Here is a 22,447-nt window from a genome sequence, read left to right on the forward strand (position 1 = left end):
AAGTGGTGCTGGGAAAACTGGACAGCTACATGTAAAAGAATGAAATTAGAACATTCCCTAACACCCTACACAAAAATAAACTCAAAATGGATTAAAGACCTAAATGTAAGTCCAGACACTATCAAACTCTGAGAGGAAAACATAGGCAGAACACTCTATGACATAAATCACAGCAAGATCCTTTTTGACCACCTCCTAAAGAAATGGAAATAAAAACAAAAATAAACAAATAGGACCTAATGAAACTTAAAAGCTTTTGCACAGCAAAGAAAACCATAAACAAGACAAAAAGACAACCCTCAGAATGGGAGAAAATATTTGCAAATGAAGCAACTGACAAAGGATTAATCTCCAAAATATACAAGCAGCTCATGCAGCTCAATATCAAAAAAACACACAACCCAAACAAAAAATGGGCAGGAGACTTAAATAGACATTCTCCAAAGAAGATATACAGATTGCCCACAAACACATGAAAGGATGCTCAACATAACTAATCATTAGAGAAATGCAAATCAAAACTACAATGAGATATCATCTCACACCAGTCAGAATGGCCATCATCAAAAAATCCACAAACAAGAAATGCTGGAGAGGGTGTGGAGAAAAAAGAATCCTCTTGCACTGTCGGTGGGAATGTAAATTGATACAGCCACTATGGAGAACAGTATGGAGGTTCCTTAAAAAACTAAAAATAGAACTACCAAATGACCCAGCAATCCCAATACTGGGCATATACCCTGAGAAAACCATAATTCAAAAAGAGACATGTACCACAATGTTCATTGCAGCACTATTTACAATAGCCAGGACATGGAAGCAACCTAAGTGTCCACTGACAGATGAATGGATAAAGAAGATATGGCACATATATATATACAATGGAATATTACTCAGCCATAAAAAGAAACAAAATTGAGTTATTTGTAGTGAGGTGGATGGACCTAGAGTCTGTCATACAGAGCAAAGTAAGTCAGAAAGAGAAACCAAATACCGTATGCTTACACATATATATGGAATCTAAAAAAAAAGTTCTGAAGAACCTAGTGGCAGGACAGAAATAAAGATGCAGATGTGGAGAATGGACTTGAGGACACAGGGAGGGGGAAGGGTAAGCTGGGACGAAGTGAGAGAGTGGCATGGACTTATATACACTACCAAATGTAAAATAGATAGCTAGTGGGAAGCAGCCGCATAGCACATGGAGATCAGCTCAGTGCTTTGTGACCACCTAGAGGGGTGGGATAGGGAGGGTGGGAGGAGATGCAAGAGGGAGGAGATATGAGGATATATGTATATGTATAGCTGATTCACTTTGTTATAAAGCAGAAACACACCATTGTAAAGCAATTATGCTCCAATAAAGATGTTAAAAAGTAAATAAATAAACAAACAAACACGGGCTGTCTTAGGACATCAGAAATTCTGACTGCCATGGAAAGGGCTGGTTCTTGCTTTTCCTCTGGGTAGTTGGTCTTGTTTAGTTTTATCTTTTAATGGGGAAAGAGGCCTTTATTAAAAAATCAGATGTAACCACTCTATCTAGATAAGAAATAAAGAAGGACGCAGGGCCACATTCAGCACTGAAATATCACACTTCACAGAAAGGGAGCTGCTTGCAGAAATGAAGGTCATCCAGAGCAACCATCAGGGCCACACTTTTTTTTAAATGTGTTTAGAAAAGGGGATTTTTACCTGGAAAGTTGTGGTATTTATTTGTTTGCTTTTTAAGTTCAAAAACTTATAAGCTTATGGCTTCTAAATCCTAGATCTACAGTCCTTTGGCCCATGCATCCCCCTTTCTTCTGAATAAACATTGCACAATCTGCTGGATTTCTCTATGACTTTTTCTCATACTTGTGAATCTGTTTGGAAAGAAAAGAAAAAGGAAACGGGAAAAGAGCCTTCTGTTTTTCATAATGTCTAATCTTTTTCCCCCATTGGCATTCACCAGATGTTGCTCTGGATCGGAAGATAAATATTAAAATCTAAGCAAGAACAAAGCAGGCTGTTTACTGGGCAGATTTTTCAGATGTTCTCTTGAACACTTGAAAAGACAGGAGACTCTTTGATATGCAGACTGGCTGGAATCCACAATGGAACAGTCCCTCCAACAAGAGGGTTGGCCCTAGGGCTGTGTCCACACAGCCTGCCGTTCCTGAGAATTCCATTAATCCACTGGCTGTGCATTCGTGGGGAAGGTCAGGGAGGGAGAGGACTGGGTTACCTGATGAAGAGGCCTGAGAAAGATGGAAAGACGGACTCCGTCCAACGATCTTGTGCACAGATGCATCGGGAACTCTCTTCACAGGTGTAGAAATAAGGCCATGATTCGGGCAGGCTCTCTGTCCCCACAGCGACAGTCAAATCACACTGCACATAGCTGCAGCCAGAGGTCTCACAGTTCTCCTCCTCAGGCCTCAGGCCACACAGGAAAGCCAAGGACACTGCATGAAACGGTCAACGTTCGGTTAGGTAATAACCACAGAAAGAACTAAAGGCCTTACTTTGTTACATCAACCAAGCCCATGTGTTTTTCCTTGACCAATAGGAAAATAAACTTATTCATTTACTCTTCTTAAAAGTGTATTATGGGGCTTCCCTGGTGGCGCAGTGGTTGAGAGTCTGCCTGCCGCTGCAGGGGACACGGGTTCGTGCCCCGGTCTGGGAAGATCCCGCATGCCACAGAGCAGCTGGGCCCGTGAGCCATGGCTGCTGAGCCTGCGCGTCCGGAGCCTGTGCTCCGCAACAGGAGAGGCCACAACGTTGAGAGGCCCGCGTACCACCAAAAAAAAAAAAAAAACAGTGTATTATGTATACACAATCCATACAGAAGATACAAATCATGTTTTCATAAAATATGAATCATCTAGTCAGAAAACTCATGTGAATGTACCATAAATTCAGCCAACATAAGCCAATACCGTCAAGATGCTCTCCAGTCTATGTGCTCCTGGCCAAGTCTACCCACTTCCTCCTCATTCTCAGAAAAAAACACTTGCATTTTTTAAATAGTTTTCTCACATGGGTTTGTATCCTAAACAGGAGATTGCTGAATTTTACTTCTTTTTGAACTTTAGAAAATAGACTACATGGCATAATATCCTTAGACCTGCTTTCTTCACTCAATATTATGTTTCCAAGATTTAGCCCTATTATTGCATATAACTGTTGTTCAAACATTTTCACTGCTGTTCAACATTGCATTCTGTGAAAGTACTACAATATATTTACCTATTCTGTCACCAATGGACTTTTGGGTAATTCCCAGGTTTTGCTACTACAAACATGTACGGAATTTTCTCTAGGGTATATGCCTCTAAGAAAATTGTCTGCTCATAGGGTAGGTGCAAGTTCAACCTTACAAGACAGTGCCATGTTGTTTCCAAAGTGGTTGTGTCATTTCACATTCCTACCACCTGTATTTATGACTTCCCAGTAACCCACATAATTGTCAGCACTTGGGATTATCAGACTCTTAATTTTGGCCAGTCCAGTGAGTATACAAGAGCATCTCATTGTGGCCTTAATTTGAATTTTCATCATTACTTTTTAGGTTGAGCAAGTTTTTATATGTTTAGTAATAACATATTTTCCTTTCTATGAAATTCCCATTTCTGTCATTTGCCTTTTTTTCTATTGGAATGCTTGTCTTTTCCTTATTGATTTGTGAGTTTTATATTCTGGGTACTAATCCTACAGAGGTTATATGCTTATTAATACCTTCTCCAGATTTGTGGCTATACTTTTCATTCTCTTTATGGGATCTCTTGATTAACAGAAGTTCTTGATTCTCATAGAGTTATGACTATTAACATTTCATAAAGAAGAATAGCAATGATTTGAAGCCCTCTGACCCTGAGACCATTTCTTTCCAGGTCATGAGACACAATGTAAAAAGCAACACCAAGCCAGACTGGCAATAACCTTTAACAGGAGGATGAACAAATCTCTACATGAGATGGTTTGGGAGCATCTCTGCCTGAAAACCTTAATAAAATAGAAAAGAAAATTTTTCTCTAGCCTTTTACCTCTACAGCTAGCTTGTTCATGCAGGTACGTAACACGTTATCAAGGGCTATGAGCTGGAAGCTAAGAGGCCTGCTTACATCACAGGGCTGCATGCAGCAAGGGATAAGACAAGTACATGAGAGGGTTTGCCGTTATTCAATCACACACAAATAGTATTATTATTGCTGGTATATTCCAAAGCACCTAACACATAGTAGGTTCTATGACTGTGTTCCCAAAGAATTACTGCAATTAAAATGTCTGGAAAGTAAGAGTCTTGTATGGATAGAGGAAACATGAGAACTTTCCAGTTAGTAAGCCCTGGGGCAAATAAAAACAGGCTTAACACCTATAAAATAATGAACTCATTATGGGTGATTAGGTGGATGCAAATTGACAAGGTGGATTATGAAAAGTGCCCAGCGTTGGGGATCAGAATCCATGGATTTTACTCAAGGTTCTGCCACAAGATAGCTGTGCAACCTTAATCACTTTAGCTTTTCATGCCTCATGGAAAAGTCAAAGTTTCCATGAAGAAGTCATGTGGTATAACTCAAGATATAAATGCAGGAAACCAAAAGACAAAGATCTTGCTGATTTTAAACAAATACAGAGTATTAGACTGACAAGATGCTTTAGCAACCTATCATATGAAAAAAGAAAATTCTTCTTTTGTTAGAAGTACAATTTGGGGGAAAAGTAAAGATGATGACTCCAAAAGCAGCAACAGGGCTTTTTTAGAGCTCTACATTTCTTAACTTTTATTGAAGTATAGTTGATTTACAATATTATGTTAGTTTCAGGTGTATAACATAGTGATTGCATATTTTTACAGATTATACTCAAGAAGCTCAGAAGAGAAATACCAAAATGTTTACTTGCTGTAAAGTTTCTGATACAGTAGGTCCCAAGGATTCGTACTGTTAACAAACTCCCAGGTGCTGCTACTGTTGCTGCTCCAGTAATAATATTTTTTTAGTAATTCTCAATAATAATATCATTGAGAAGCACTGTGTTAGAAGGACTGAAATTATTCAGCTTTCCCAAGGGCTACCAGTTGATTAAGGTTGAAAAAAGTAGACTGGGAGCATTAGTTAGATTAGTTAGATTAGTTAGATTTCCCTGAGAAAGGAAACTGTGAAACACTTGTATGGGTCACTGCTGTGAAAGTGCCCGCTAAAAAATTTTTTTAAATATAACAGATTCTTAACTAAATTGGTTCTGTGCAATCCTATCTGAAAGTAGGGGAATTATTTAGTAGCTTTTAATAATTTATGAGACACACCCCTTTGATAATTTGATGTACACTGTAGACCTACTTCCTACAAAAAAAAATACACAGTCATATTCTCAAAATGTCTTATCCAATTTCAGGGATACATAGAATCCCCAACTCCCATCCTGGATCTTTTTTTTTTTTTTTTTTTTTTTTGCGGTATGCGGGCCTCTCACTGTTGTGGCCTCCCCCGTTGCGGAGCACAGGCTCCGGATGCGCAGGCCCAGCGGCCATGGCTCACGGGCCCAGCCGCTCCGCGGCATATGGGATCCTCCCAGACCAGGGCACGAACCCGTATCCCCTGCATCGGCAGGCGGACTCTCAACCACTGCGCCACCAGGGAGGCCCCATCCTGGATCTTAAGTAAGAAACCAGTGGAGTGACAAAGGATTAATCACCAAAATACACAAGCAGCTCATACAGCTCAATATCAAAAAAACAAACAACCCAATCCAAAAATGGGCAGGAGACCTAAATAGACATTTCTCCAAAGAAGATATACAGATTGCCAACAAACACATGAAAGGATGCTCAACATCACTAATCATTAGAGAAATGCAAATCAAAACTACAATGAGTTATCACCTCACACCAGTCAGAATGGCCATCATCAAAAAATCTACAAACAATAAATGCTGGAGAGGGTAGGAGAAAAGGGAACCCTCTTGCACTGTCGGTGGGAATGTAAATTGATACAGCCACTATGGAGAACAGTATGGAGGTTCCTTAAAAAACTAAAAATAGAACTACCATACGACCCAGCAATCCCACTACTGGGCATATACCCTGAGAAAACCATAATTCAAAAAGACACATGCACCCCAATGTTCATTGCAGCACTATTTACAATAGCTAGGACATGGAATCAACCTAAATGCCCACTGATAGATGAATGGATAAAGAAGGTGTGGCACGTGTATACAATGGAATATTACTCAGCCATAAAAAGAAACAAAATTGAGTTATTTGTAGTGAGGTGGATGGACCTTATACTCTGTCTGTCATACAGAGTGAAGTAAGTCAGAAAGAGAAAAACAAATACCATATGCTAACACATATATATGGAATCTAAAAAAAAAAAACGGTTCTGACAAACCTAGAGGCAGGACAGGAATAAAGACGCAGACATAGAGAATGGACTTGCGGACACGGGGAGGGGGAAGTATAAGCTGGGACAAAGTGAGAGAGTGACATGGACATATATACACTATCAAATGTAAAACAGGTAGCTAGTGGGAAGCAGCCGCATAGCACAGGGAGATCAGCTCGGTGCTTTGTGACCACCTAGAGGGGTAGGATAGGGAGGGTGGGAGGGAGACGCAAGAGGGAGGGGATATGGCTGATTCACTTTGTTGTGCAGCGGAAGCTAACACAACGTTTTAGAGCAATTATACTCCAATAAAGATGTTAAAAAAAAAGAAATCAGTGGAGTTGGATTCCACCAGTTCCTCTCCATCTTTATAGACACTGTACTTAAAAGTCTTTTAAAAGACTTTTTTTAATTTTAATTTTATTTCATTTATTTTTTTATACAGCAGGTTCTTATTAGTTAACTATTTTATACATATTAGTATATTTATGTCAATCCCAATCTCCCAATTCTTTTTTAATGAAAGAGGAAAATAAATTATCCATTTCCCCAGAGTAAATGAGCGGCCCTTGTACAATCAATGAGTGTTTGCTGACACCTAGTGACAATGGTAAAAGTTACAGCGCCTCACTCATGTTTTCCTCTTCTAAAAATCAAGGAATTTTGAGAATTCTTTTTCTAAATTTAATCAAATCTTTTAAAATATAATAATTTATTTTATTCCTCTCCTATGAGTTATAAAACTCCCAATAACACAATTTACCTGACCCTGAAACTTCACTGGTTTTTAGTTTGTACTTCTGGTTGAAACTAGATGTCTTGAAATAATAGCAAAGAGTTGATTAATTTAAATAGTGTATATGTGAAAGCCCCCCGCCCCCTCCAAAAAAACTGTAGCAGTATTTGTTAAATATTAGGACCTAGAAATGGGGAGTCGGTTTTATGTTTCCACCATTTCCCAATTCCCGTATTTATTCTTTCATCAAACATTAATTTTTCACGTCCCCTAAGCCAGGACAGTTCTAGGCACAGGAGTTAGAACAGACAAAGAAACAGACATATTAACTTCAATTTTATACCACATCCTAAATTTCCTATTGTGGAATCTTAAGTAGAATAGATCTCTCGTTTGTGATGTTCTGCTCATATACATGATGGTAATAGGACACTCGATTTCTAGTATTGTAAGCAAGGATTCTTTCTCCTCTCCCCTCCTTTCCTCCTCCTCTCCTTCCTCCCAATCCCCATCACCACCATCACTCCTCCTCCTTCTGGTCTAAGACAATCCAATGTAAACTGCCATCACAACAGTATTATCCATCATGGAATTTTTGTCCAAGCTCAAAAGTGATGATTTTATCACTGTAAATCTTTCACCAACATTAAAGTTGCAGACACAGAAATTAGGAATATAACTTAAAGCATTTTACAGAAAACATGAGTACAAATGATTTTTAAATGCACGGGTATAAGATCTATCATTATGCAAACCAAATAACCACCTGGCTTAGCTGACCCTGTAGTGATAATAGTAATTTCATCCCTGAGACTTTTTTTTCTGAAGCTCAGTGGGTAATAAGCACGTGTTGTGAGCCCCATCATAGAAATATCAAAGCTTTGCACCTTCCATTCTAAACCCTCCACCCCACAAAGACATGGCTTCCCGTGCCACAATTTACGTGATGGCTACAAAGCTTAAAGCAGTGAGAGATCGTGGTGCTTTACTGAGTAAGGGCTCAGGTAATTATCTGGACTTTACAGAATAAAAGGATAATGTTAATGTTGGCCTTTTTTTCCTATAATAAGATTCAAGACCTGAGCACACTAATATGCAAGAGCTCTGCAGCAGAATGATCTAATCCCTTCACTACACCTCCAGAAGGCAGACATTTTCAGCAGCCCCACCTCAGAGCAAGACATGATTGTTTTCTCCACGATGCCTAGGCTTTCACTGAAACTAGTACTCACCACTCAGAGCTACTTTCTCCATCTTCATATGACTGCCGTCAAGAACACAGACCTACTAGAGAATGGACTTGAGGATATGGGGAGGGGGAAGGGTAAGCTGGGACAAAGTGAGAGAGTGACATGGACATATATACACTACCAAACGTAAAATAGATAACTAGTGGGAAGCAGCCGCATCGCACAGGGAGATCAGCTCGGTGCTTTGTGAACACCTAGAGGGGTGGGATAGGGAGGGTGGGAGGGAGGGAGACGCAAGAGGGAAGAGATATGGAACATATGTATATGTATAACTGATTCACTTTGTTATAAAGCAGAAACTAACACACCATTGTAAAGCAATTATACTCCAATAAAGATGTTTAAAAAAAAAGAACATAGGGGATAAATGTTGTCATTAATATGACAAAAGCTATTATGACTCATGTTAACAGGTGGTCCCCCATTCTAACTACCATTTTAGATGGGGATCAATGAATTTTTTTTCCCCAGGAACACATAGAAAAATTTAAAGTCAATTACACCATTAATTATCAAAAAAATGGAGTTAACCAAAGTATGTCATTTTCATATACACTCTTTAAAAAACGAATATGGCATTTTTCCTGACCATCCAGGGGCAGAACCAGGCAGCTGAAGGCAGACACTGTCGCGTTAGCCAAGACTTGGCAGGGAGCACCACACACGGCAGCTGAGATGTTCTCGGGAGAAAATCCTGCTCCAAACACATGCACAAGCCTTCCACCCAGGCAGCCTTTAAAGACAAAATGATGAGTTCACCATCATGGAGGCAAATCTTTCTTTACTCAGAATTCAAACCCATGCTTTCCTGCTCCCCTTCATTCTTTCTATGCCCTCCTGAGTCCACACACTGGCCTTAGATTCCCTGTTTTCTCAGTTTCTTCTCACTAAGCTCTGGCCTCCAAAGCCTGGAGCCCTTATTCTGTCAAACCCCAATAATTCAACAACCTACAAAATGTGTAAAAATTCCTGTGTAGAAAAATAATGCTTATTTATAGTTCTTAAAGTTTTTATATAGAAGAGTATAAAGTGAAAGAAAAACTTCCCCTAACTACTTATCTCACTCCCCAGAAGTGTCCATGTATAGAATTTCTTGTGAATTCTTCTTGAATTTTCAAAGCAAATAGTTTTTTTTTATACAAAGGGATCATTCTATACATAATATTCTACAACTTTTTTAAAAAATTAGAAGTGTAGCATAAACATTTTCCCAAGGCTATATATACAGATCTAGCTCATCATTTTAATAGCCACTTAGAATTCCATCATATGATTATGCCATAATTTATTGAGCAATCTTCCTATTGATTGATAGTTCCATAATTTCTCCTCTTTTGCTGCAATTAAGGATGGTGCAATGAACTATATACACTTATATGAGTAAAACTGGTGCAACTTCTTAGAAGTGGAATTGCTAGGTCAAAGGAAAAGTAAATTTTTAATTTTGACGAATACTGCCAAATTTCTTTCCAAAATAATGTTGCCCCAGTTTATACTCCTACCTGCTGTGTAAAAAGAGTACCTGTCTGATGGGTAAAATCACGTCAGTTCTTAACCGACAACATGTTTTGCTTCAGTCTGAAAATCAATAAAGGAAAATGTCAGCTGAAGTCTCAGATGTGCAGAGACCTCTAGTCCACATTGAGATAGAGGTCTAGTTTCTCCTGCCTTCAATGTCAAATCTAGGTGGTACTTACACAGCTACCTGACAAACTTTTTGCTTGGGTGCATTCTTACCCCTCCTCTCTCACCATAAAAGTCATGGATTCTTAGAGAGTTGAAAGGGGAACAAGGGAGCATCCAGCCCCAAACCCTTTATCAAATAAGAAAGCTGAGGCTTAAAAAAGTTACCCCGCTAAGACAGTGACAGACTCAGGACCAAACCCCAATCCCCATAGCATCCCGCCCAGCTGAGGCCAGACATATTTGTTCCAAGAAATGGCTTGGTTCGTACTTCATCAGTCTACGATCCTGCTCCCATAATTACTTCTAAACTTTCTGCATCACAATTGCATTTGAGCTATCTCAAGTGTAGTTAAGACATTAAGGGGACAGAAACCCAGAACATCATTGGAAAAAAAGACAAGGCAAATATCAATACATCTAAAAGAAGAAAAAGTTCAACCAGTGCAATCGTACTCTGCATTTGACTTATTATTGGTGGAGTATGAATTCGTCTGTGAAATAGTACAAAATGATAAAAATTAATCATATTTAATAAGTTTAAAACAATTCAAATTGGCAGATAGGTTTAAAAATAAATGAAGGCATTTATGCTCTACTTAAATGATCAAATTATGAGCTCTTACAAATGGTATTACTTAAAGCACAAATTAAAGCGGGTTAATGTATCAAATTAAAATACAATCAAACACTTAGAGGATATGCACAATCTCCTCGATAAAAAACAAAGCCTCATAAATGGAGCATGACAAAGTTTTAGGAGGAAGCTGGGACTGTAAGAGGAAAACCGGCTTCTCTCTCCTTCTGTCATTCAGACTGATGTTGATTTCCTACCTCACAGAATAGGGACAGGAGCTACTGATCCACTTATATAAAGAAAGCTCTTCTGCCTCATCTGCCTGACTTACCGAAGTTCTCAGTCACTGCTGTAACGGTCACTCTGGATGTGAACACCAGGATAGATGAGGCCCACCCTCTCAGGTGGTCATAACCTCTGACTTGGTACTCCCCGGCAGGAAGGGATGGGACCACACACTGGAGAAGGGTATGGTTGCCAGAGACACCCACACAGGGGAACATCCCAATAAAAATGTCAACGTTCGCAGCTCCTGAGATCCCAGCCACCGAAAACGTTAAGACGTCATCAGTCTGAGAAACTGAGAGCAATTCGGGGGTGAAGGCGTCGCCGTAACCAATGACGCCCACCTGGTAAGAAAGTCCATCTACCTCTATGTCCAGGGCAACGGAGCCATTCCCTGCAGGAACAGCGCACTGGATGAGCTCAGAGCTGAGGTTCACAGTCAAGCAGGCCCGCTGGCCAACGTAGACTAAAGTGGAGTTCCGTCCCCTCAGGGCTGTACCCTCCAAGGTCAAGAGGCTTCCACCATGGAGGCTGAAATTCTTGGGGAAATAATGAAACACTTGAGGCAAAATGTGGAAGTGTCTGTAAACGTAACCAGAGCAAGCATACCCATATCTTGTATGAAAAACTGACAGGTAGTGGGGTCCTGGGGCCAAGTCACTGATCCAGCATGCCACGTGGCTTGTATTAAAGAAAGTCACAGTGCAAGGAAGGAGATCATCCACAAACACCATTGGTTCATCAGCCGCGGTACCTAACCTCTGACCCCTAATCAACACTGTGGTCAGAGACCCACTGATGGTCGTGGTCCAGGCGTCCAGGACAGGAGTTGTCTCTTCACACAAGAAAAGAGTGCAATTCCCCAGACAGGCACCGGGCAGCCCATTAACCAGGACAGTGACATTCAGGGTGAAGGAAGTGCCAGGCAAGGGGTTACCCACTGGGGTAATCCGACAGAGGACCATCTGGTCCCCCAAACTCAAAATCACACAAGTGAAAGGACCTGAAATGTCAACCTGAACTGACCTCCTGCTGGAATTGAGAGCCGAGCCCCGCACCGTGAGTACTGTCCCTCCACAAGTGGACCCAAGTGTTGGGGAAATGGCTGTTATCTGAGGCAACACCACAAATTGCTGGAGCACCGCAGACATGTCAGCAAACCCCATCTGTCTCTGACGTACTTGGAGAGGATAGATGCCTGCCTCCAAACTGTGAAGAGGAAAAGCGCACCCAGACAGGCTTGTGTTGCTACTGGGAGACTGGGTCTCAACATCACAGCTCAAGTTCCCCAGAAGGACCTCTGAGTTGGAGAGATTTTGCCCTTCCATGTAGAGCCTCAGGCTGTGATTTGTGATTTCTCCTCGCGTGGCTGTGACCACCGGGGTTGCTGCCATTTCATATGTGAAGATGAAGCCCTTCCCCACCAGGCTTGGCAAAGGTTGGTGGGGGAAGGGCTGGCTGCCAGCCCAGACCTCCACAGGGGCTGGGGCACCAGGCGGCAGGGGGGCTGGCGGAGTCTCACACCAGACCTTCGTCTCCGTTGAGTTCACAATGTCACAGGACCGATTGCCCACGAGCACCCAAACCAAAGCTGGGTCCCTGCTGAACCCTCTTCCTGAGATGCTGAGGATGGTTCCACCTAAAGCACAAATATTGAGAACAAAACTGAAAAGCTGGTATTTCAGAACTAGGAACTCACAGCCCCTGTGTGAGCCCCAGCAGGACTAAGTAAAAGATGGGGTAAGTGTTAGTGAAAGTATTTCACCTCACCCATCGATGTTGATGTGTGATCATTTTGGCAGGAGTCAGATGGGCTAAATTTCACATGATAGTAAAACAATATAAATTGTCCTATAAGAGGAATGTTTATAATATTTAAGACAAAATTTCCAAGTATGTTTATAGATCCTAGAAACCTCCATCAACTTGGACACTAATGAAAAATCAAATTTCTTGAAGTGCTCTTGTCATCTGCTATATTATCTAACATGTCAGTCTATATGATTCTACAAATTATTATGTAGAAAAAGGATATGTATATTTCATATACATATGTATACAACATATACATAATGAAAAATCAAATTCTTTAGTCTTCTTGTCGTCTGTTGTATTATCTACCCTAATATTCCATATTATTCTCTATGTTATTATGTAGTATATAGGTATATTGTTCTACATATATTAAACTTACTAATGAAAAATCTAATTTGTTGAAGTCTTCTACTTATCTTCTATATTATTCTATTAGTATTCCAGTATTCCATATATTATGTAGTCATGTGTGTGTGTGTATATGACATATCAAGAAGAAATGAAACATTGAAACATGCTTGTAATTTTGCTGCTGTATTCATGGACATTGTCTCACTTTCTTGTTGAGGCACAATCAAATCCCATCTTCAGGACAGGGATGGGGGTAACATACCCCTTATCATTATCAAATCAGTGGTATAGCCAAGCAGCTTTAAAAAGGATTATACTGGGCCTCCCTGGTGGCGCAGTGGTTGAGAGTCCGCCTGCCAATGCAGGGGATACGGGTTCGTGCCCCGGTCTGGGAGGATCCCATATGCCGCGGAGTGGCTGGGCCCGTGAGCCATGGCCGCTAAGCCTGTGCGTCCGGAGCCTGTGCTCCACAACGAGAGAGGCCACAACAGTGAGAGGCCCGCATACAGAAAAAAAATAATAATAAAAAAATAAAAAATAAAAAAAATAAAAAGGATTATACTATGTTCAAGAAGGATAATGTGCCTACTATATAGCACAGGGAACTACTCAACACTCTGCAATAGCCTATATGGGAAAAGAATCTAAAAAAGAGTGGATATATGTATGTGTATAACTAATTCACTTTGATATACTCCTGAAACTAACACAACATTGTAAATCAACTATACTCCAATAAAAAAATTTTTTAAAAAGGATAATGTGTTATTTCATCCACTGTCACAATGATTATCACAGGCAAATATATAGCTTTCAATTTTTTCTGAAAATGAGTAGTTTTCTAGATTTCTCTGTTTGTCCTGTCCTGACATCTCCCATATTGGCATTTGTGTTTCTGACTCTGTCTCATCCTTCATCTTCATCCCTAGAGCAAGCGAAGACGTCAAAGACTCATCCTTCTTGTCCTTGAATATGCAGTATCAAAAAGGCTCTCAGGAAGCTCTTCTCTTGTTTTCTACTGTTGTTTTTTTAATCGAAATATAGTTTATCTAAAATATTGTGTTCATTTCTGATGTACAGCAAAGTGATTCAGTGATATGTACTCGAGATGTGCCACTTTTTAGATGTTTCAGCCTCCTTCCATTAGGAAAAAAGAAAACCAGGCACATCTCCTTATCGTAAAAATTCTTTAATTTCCTGAAGTCAGTGGGCTAAGGGATCCTGAGTTTTCACACCCTCCAAAGTATGTCACTCAGTTCCCAGTGCAGGGGAAAGCACCTCTCCCTGCAGCCCTTTCTCTGGTCTCACCAGGAACAAACTCTGAATATCCAGGGAGTAGACTTGCTGAATAAATAATACCAGTCAGGTCAAAGCCACTCACCCAGAAGGGACCCACAGCAAGGCTGGATGCTGAAGACTTCTGTGATGTACTGGATGTGAAGATCCACACTATAGAAAATGGGGAGATGGTCATGAAATAACTGAGAGTCAGAAAAAAAGAGAAAAGAAGGCACGAGACAGCGGAGATGTATGTATTGGGGGGAGAAGAAGAAAGGAGGCTGTGATGGAGAGCACAGGTGAGGGGCACTGTCCACCAGAGAAGGAAGGAAACGTGAAGAAGAGAAGCTATGTGGGATATTTTCCTGCTCCAATATCAAGTGGGCACATCAGCCTCATAGTTTAGCTACTTTCTGGAATGAAGCAAGGGAACTTCTGGAGAAAGACTGGGCAGAGGGACTTCAGGGTAAAGAGGACTGAGCATGGCTTGTGCAGTAATTAAAGCCATTTATTCAAAGCCCAAGACACCGTTATTATTAAAGGTCTTAGTGAAATCACAGTCTCTTATTAAGCACAGACTCTTCCTCCTCACATAGAGATGCCCATCCCATCCCATCCCAACCCAACTGAGAGACATGACATCTTAGTTCCAGAAAGTTCTCCTTTCCCCAACTAGTAAGCCAAAAACTGGTCTTGAGAGTGAACTGTCCTGTAGGGTCTCCAAGATTTGTTCAAATTTTAGGGCTCTCATATGTTTATCCCTTAACTTTAGAAGAAGAAAAAATAAAGACCTAACTCAAAACTAGAATTCCTCAACTGAATCGCTAGACCATCAACAGACTTAAAATGAATGGCAAGGATCCACCTCACCCTTGTGCATGAATATGGGCCCCATTGATGGAGACTGAGATTCCGTGGAGCCCAGCAGGCAGCCGGGGCAGCACCACCTCCAGGCCCTGAGCTGCCTGTGCTCGGACTTGAGCTCTGGTGTCCCCAATGTGGACTTGAGCATCCAAATCCGTGTGGTTCATTGGCAGCGCCATTCCAATGGAAAGGGTCTCACCTCCTGTGTTGAAAAGAATCCATTAGCCCCTGTGAAGTGGATTTGTGGTCTCAACCATTTATTCAATTCTAAGATTATCTTTCGAGATTAAACACATGGTTAGCCCTGTGCATAATACTCTGATTAAGAGTTTTAATGCTGGGAATTCCCTGGCAGTCCAATGGTTAGGACTTGGCGCTTTCACTGATGGAACCAGGTTTGATCGTTGGTCAGGGAACTAAGATCCTGCAAGCCATGAAGCATGGCCAAAACAAATAAAATAAAAATAATTTGAAAAAGCTTTTAATGCCAACCTAATTTTTATCATGAAACTTACAACTCTTTTAATAGAGCTACAGCCTATAACTTCAAGGGCATAGAAAGAAAAGTTGTCAGGACAATTGTACACAAGAGGCATTAATTCACCTCCATGCAAAGGCAAATCAAGTAGTTATGATGGTCTTCATAACCAGAAAATAACACTCCATGTCCTTTTTGTAGCCTCTACTTTTCTGAAGATAAAAGTCTAAAGCTCTGTCTTGATTATGCACTGAGCCCCATAGCAATGCTATATATGAGCGCAGTCATTTGCAGTTACAGAGCCCTTTCACCCACATTATCCCATTTGACCCTCACACTGTCCTGATAACATATGCAGGGCAGTTAGCAGGACTGGCATTTTGCTTTCGAGGAAACTAAGGCTCAGTAGCCCAGGTCTCAGAGCTGATTAATGGAAATGTGAGGGCCTGAGTCCAGTCTTGTGTCTCAATACCTTTTTTGGTTTATTAGCAACTCTACTAAAGTGCCATGTGTACTACGGACACTTCATTTTATCTCATATATTTATTGAGTATCAAGAGGAACAGATACAGCTATCAGATGTTAAATGAAGTTTTGCAGGGTATGTAAAGCAGATAGGCTCTAAAAGGTTATAGAAAATCTGCTTATTGGGGCTACATTTAAAACAATTAGGTGTGTAAGAACTTGAATTTGGCATTGGCGGACTTTTCAGCTAATGGATCCCAGCCTGCTGTGAAAAAGGAAACCACATGGGGCCAATGTAGAGAGGCCATCTTTGGCCCATGTATACAACACTCAGTATCTGGCAGAATGATGGTGCTCACTTCAATAAAGCATTTACTGAGTGCTACTCTGTGTTAGTTCCTGGACTAGGTACTTTTATCTACTGATACTTTATCTCCATTTTTCCCAATAACGTTGAAAGACTTATTCCTACCTAACAGTTGGAGAAGCTAAAGATAAAGGAAGTTAAGTATTGTGCCCAAGGAGTGGTTGAGTTGGAATTCATTCGGATCAGGCGCTGATGGCAAAAATCACACTAATGGTCTCTCACATCAAATCCTTCCTCCTCCTTCCCTGCCCCTCTTCTTTTTTCTTTGATTTCATCTTGGCTCTATTGTCATCAGCAGCAGCAGCATCTCCTGGATGGAGATATGTAGCCCTCCAACTTTCAAAAGAAGCTTTCCCAATAGGGCACCACTCACTGTGCGTTTTATAACAAGTTCTTCTTTATTCTGCCTGTAGAAAGATCTCATTGCAAGTGTAAATCCTGCAAATAATGCATCATGTTGTATGTATCAATAACATGAACTCCTTGGGCTCTTGATCAATTGTCAAGCTAATCTGAGATGCCTTTGAGGCACTGATGCAATGTATTTATTCTTTTCATTATAGGTGGGAAATTTTATTAAGAGCCAAAATCACTGAAATCTGAATAGAACACGGAGCTCCCTCCTCCCTTTTCTACTTCGTTGGGAAGAATCTATACCACTAAGGAATTTTACACACTTTGGTCGCCTCAGGCAGCAAATTCTTCTTCTGCACTATCTGAGCTGAATAATATTGAGAAGCTAAAGGACACCTCCCTTTATGTACTCTTGAGCAATGGAAAATGAAAATAGTACCAGAAAAATTTAGTCCAGGCTGTTTCTTTAGGAAATTTGATGGTCTTGTATAATAAACCCTTAGACATGTCTGCCATAAACTCTGTCAACTGGCACCCAATTAACCAGAACACAGTGCTACCTGCTACTTTTCCAAATCTATATGTTATGACATGATAATAAATTGTCATAATTCCATCCTGTCATATCATCTGAATCATCAAAGAAAGATTAAATCATTTCATGTAGTTGGATGCTAAAGAATACACTCTTTATATATATGTCTCTCAAGGAACAAGTTAATCAGAATATACTATTTTCTAATCATATCAAATAACTGCTATGAAAGGATCTGCTGCCCCAAATGCTATTTTACAATAAACTGTAAGTGGCTGCGTGCTTGGAATCTGCAACCAGACTGCCTGAGTTCAAACCCCAACTCTGGTACTTACTACCAGGTTGTTACTACCAAATAACATCTTAGACAAGTAACTTATTCTCTCTGTTCTTTAGTTTCCTAATCTGTAAACTGAGGCTAATAATTCTATAAATTAATGACAAAGATTAATGTCTACTATATGTCTGTGCTATTATTATTGGCACATAGTAGGTATACAATACATATTTACTGAATTTTTAATTTCGAATTTCCATGTCATTTTCAGGATAGAAATGGTCCCAATTTTACAGAGAGAAAAATAGATATATGGAGATTTATTCAATGATGGCTAAGAGGAGAAAATCAGTCTCCAGGTTTTCAGAAAAATAACTTCCATCCAAAATATAATACTATCTTCAATAAAATTAACAGGCCATTGTTTGCCTTTTTATACAATCAGTGCTCTAAGCTGAAAAGATCCTGCAGGATCAGGTATTTTACCTGCTATGCCGCTTCTGTTTCTGCTGAGAGACACGATTACTGGATTTAAAGAGGAGATGTAAGTAAATGCCTTGGGAAGAACCACAGAATGGTCCCCTCTGATCACAGTCACATTCACTGTAGGTCCATCTTCCCCCTGAAAAATTAATTTTTAAAATCAAAACTCTGGGGACTCCCCTAGTCATCCAGTGGTAAAGAATCGACCTTCCAATGCAGGGGACGCAGGTTCAATCCCTGGTCAGGGAACTAAGATCCCACATGCCACGGCACAACTAAGCCCACGAGCCACAACTTTGAGCTCTTGCATCTCAACGAGAGAGCCCGTGTGCTGCAAACTACAGAGCCCACTCGCCCTGGAGCCCTTGCGCCACAACTAAAGAGAGAAAACCCACATGCCACAAATAGAGAGAAGCCTGGGTACCGCAACGAAGAGACCACACACCATAACAAAAGGTCCCACATGCCTCAACAAAGATCCCGTGTGCCACAACTAAGACCTAACACAGCCAAAAAAATAAGGAAAATAAATAAATAAATATTTTTAAAAAATAAAATAAAAACTCTGTAAATAAGACTGAGTTGAGCAAAGTCCATACAGAATTAGTTTAAAGGGTTAATTTCAAGAAAATTGTTTTTAAAGACTATATTTGCTACTTTGAAGTCTCTCTGTGTGTCTCTCTCTGTCTCTGTCTCTCTCACATGAACACAGACACAGTGACAAGTGCTTAGAATAGGCAAGTGCAGCATCCAACAGATTAAAGAGTAAAGAAGAATGATTTGCAATTAACACACCAATTGGTTCTGCAAAAAAAACGCAATTTCAAATAAACATCTATATCTAGCTAAACTATACATCAAGTGTGAGAGTACTTTGAGATATTTAAGTACTAAGAAAACTTCCCTCCCACATTTTCTTTCTTGGGATATTTCTTAAGGCTATTATCTTATAAAATAAACAATAACCAAAAAAAGAGAAAAAAAACTCCAAGAAACAGTGAAGCTACTCAGGAGAGCAGTCAAGGGAAATACTAGGATGAAACCTATAGAATAAATCTAGAAAACACCAAGTTAGATTGAAGCAGAAGAAGAGGGAGCTTCAAGAAAAAAGAGCAACTGACATAATGAAATTTTTTTAAGATAGAGGATTTTTATAATAAGGAAGACATAAAAAAAAAAAAAAACTCTAGGGACTTCCCTGGTGGCACAGTGGTTAAGAATCCGCCTGCAAATGCAGGGGACACAGGTTTGAGCCCTGGTCCAGGAAGATCCCACATGCCATGGAGCAACTAAGCCCATATGCCACAGCTACTGAGCCCGCGTGCCACAACTACTAAGGCCCATGCGCCTAGAGCCCGTGCTCCGCAGCAAGAGAAGCCACCACAATGAGAAGCCCACACACCACAACGAAGAGTAGCCCCCACTCACCGCAACTAAAGAAAGCCAACGCACAGCAACGAAGACCCAACACAGACAAAAACAAACAAATAAATAAATTTATAAAGTAAAAAACTCTAAGAAAAAGACAAACTATAAAAATTATATATTGCCTGATTCTGTCAGTATCATTCAAATAGTTTAATAATGTAAATATGGTTTACTGATTTAACCAACAAATGACACTGTAACTATATTCAAAGGAATTTAAAGTGGTTGTTTCAGAAAGGGGGTACTGAAGAATGGGGAAGTGGGTACGAGAGAGTATGATTGTCTTACTATTTTCTTTTGAACTTTGCATGTATTGCTTTGTTCAATTAAAAGTTGGCTTTCCTAATTTTTTTTTTTTCTTTTTTTTTTTTTGCGGTATGCGGGCCTCTCACTCTTGTGGCCTCTCCCGTTGCGGAGCACAGGCTCCGGATGCGCAGGCCCAGCGGCCATGGCTCACGGGCCCAGCCGCTCCGCGGCATATGGGATCCTCCCAGACCGGGGCACGAACCCGTATCCCCTGCATCGGCAGGCGGACTCTCAACCACTGCGCCACCAGGGAGGCCCGGCTTTCCTAATTTTTATTCTCTCTAGTAAAAGAAATTCAAACAGTACCAATTTTACCCATTAAAATGGTAAATATAGCTAAAGTGCTGGTACTCAATGTTGGCCAAGGCACCAGAAATCAGACACTCACACAGCGATGGTGAGAGTATTATTTAAAAAGAGTTTCAGACAACTGGATATCCATGTCCAAAGCTTTATATCTCTGTGCTGTTACTGTTGGCACATAGTAAGTACACAGTAAATATAGGAAATAAGAAATTTTGGAAATTATCTAAATGTCCAATAATGGGAAATATACAAATTATAACACATATTAGAATTGCATGCAGTTTATATATAAAAGCTAACATTTCATAATATTTGAATAACTGGATGAGATAAAAATATGGGACCAGAGATCAAAGATTATTCTGAACCCTCTCTTCTTCCAGAGATCTTTATTGTTCAGCAGACAGCCTTCTTTGGGGGTCATGGATGTGCTAGGAATCTTGATGGCACTGAAGTGAACTCTGAATAGGAAGTTCAATTTCAGCTGTGAGCATGACTCTCACCCACAGCACCAGGGAAGGGTCTGGACCAAAAACTCTTATGCCATCTATGGGATAGCACCAGCTGAAGAGGGATGGGAAAGCTAAGGGACTTGTTTCTAAGAAACAAGGGAAGCAGTAGGGACTAACTAGGAAGTTATTTCATAGGAACCAGACATTCTAGAGGATTCCAAGTTCCACCAGTCCCATCCATGCCAGAAAACAAAACTGCTAATGAAAACTAAGTTATTTTTTTACTTGAGAAAGAAGCGAGATTCTAAGATATATGTCTTGCAAACCAACACTCAGAATGTGCACTAGGTAAATGTATTTACTCTGTGGCACTAATAATCATTAAGAGTATGGACTGGGACTGTCTGGTTGTCTTCTTTTAAAAGAAATTAACTGATGCTAATTACAAGCCCCATTGGCGGGTCAGCTTCCCAATTCATAACAGAAGTGCTTCCATGTAAGCAACATAAGCATGCTCTCATGATGAAAACGTCATGTCAGTTAACTTAGTTCGAAGAAACGATTCACTGAGAACCTTACACTATACGTTAATAATGGTCACTCACTCAGAGAGGAGATGCCAAAAGATTCCACTTACCTTGGGTGGAACTTTGCATTGAATTCTTCGTGAATTGCTTGTGGTGACATTAATGGCACAAAACTGGGATCCAAATAAAACCAGGCTAACATCTTCCAAACTGGAGCCTCGGATGGTGGCCCAGAGCCCTCCTGTACAAAAGCAGCATTTTCAGATAGGACACACAGCCATACAGATAGACAATAATTAACTATCCACAAGAAAAATAAATGAAATCAAAATATGAAACTCCTTAGTCAAAACACAAGGCATGTTCAAACTGCAGAAAAAGACTGAAGTTAAAAATATAAACTACTAAATAAGATGGGAGATACAGTGACTGAAGGGCAGAGAGAAGGAGATATTTAAGACTAAAACATAGAGATAAAACACAGCCATGGAACAGAGAAGTATCAATAGATGGTCTCTGGAAACTGCTTCTGCTCTAGATTTTTGAACATCATCCCTGCCAATTCTATAAAACATACTCTCTTCCCAAGAAACCAGTATAAGAGAGCAAGTGTAAGACAGTAGATAGAGCAGGGGGCCCAGAGTCAGGGCTATAGACTGCTCTACCACTTAGAGCAGATCATATGCATTATTGTCCCTGAGTTCACTGGTCCTCAACTCCCTCATCTTTTTTTTTTTTTTTTTGGCCATGCCACTCGGCTTGCAGGATCTTAGCTCCCCGACTAGGGATTGAAGCTGGCCGTCAGCAGTGAAAGCTCAGAGTCCTAACCACCGGACCACCAGGGAATTCCCACTCCCTCATCTTTAAATGACAGCCTTAACCCTTCCAGCTTTGTGATTCGATACCACAGACTATGTTCTGGTCGCCATGATGATATAGAAGTGACTGTCATTGTCACCAAGTGCCGCCAGGATTTCGGTACTGACCACTGAGGAGGAGCAACCTCAGAAACCCCCATCTCCTCACCACAAACTTCAGTAAGAGAAGGAATGGCACCAATCGCACTGATATCACGGCACACAATACCATTTGGAGGAGCAGCCCTTGATCCAGCTGATGGACAGGAAGCCCACTTATTGTTGATGAGCAATGATTCTGGTCTGCCATCTTTCCAGAAAGGGATATACGAGAGGCAATGAAGCCATCAAATAGAGACACATACCCCATGCCAGTGGGGAGAGGCCACAGAAGCA

At 40.5% G+C, this 22,447-nt stretch overlaps 1 protein-coding gene across 1 annotated transcript in view; it reads right to left on the bottom strand.

Annotated features, from left to right (window-relative positions):
* PKHD1 (PKHD1 ciliary IPT domain containing fibrocystin/polyductin) overlaps positions 1–22,447 on the bottom strand; it is a gene marked incomplete at its 3' end in the record, with an annotated part of 433,165 nt that overhangs the window by 356,426 nt on the left and 54,292 nt on the right. The window contains exons 28-34 of the mRNA XM_082637162.1: positions 21,305–21,435; positions 18,179–18,314; positions 15,223–15,418; positions 14,456–14,523; positions 10,955–12,547; positions 8,953–9,096; positions 2,228–2,447 (exon numbers count right to left, since the gene is read on the bottom strand). Of these exons, the coding sequence (XP_082493288.1) occupies positions 2,228–2,447; positions 8,953–9,096; positions 10,955–12,547; positions 14,456–14,523; positions 15,223–15,418; positions 18,179–18,314; positions 21,305–21,435 (2,488 nt within the window). The remainder of the gene's footprint in view (positions 1–2,227; positions 2,448–8,952; positions 9,097–10,954; positions 12,548–14,455; positions 14,524–15,222; positions 15,419–18,178; positions 18,315–21,304; positions 21,436–22,447) is intronic.

This window comes from Mesoplodon mirus (assembly GCF_964341445.2).
Source record: "Mesoplodon mirus genome assembly, chromosome: 12".
In the NCBI taxonomy this organism is placed as follows: Eukaryota; Metazoa; Chordata; class Mammalia; order Artiodactyla; family Ziphiidae; genus Mesoplodon; species Mesoplodon mirus.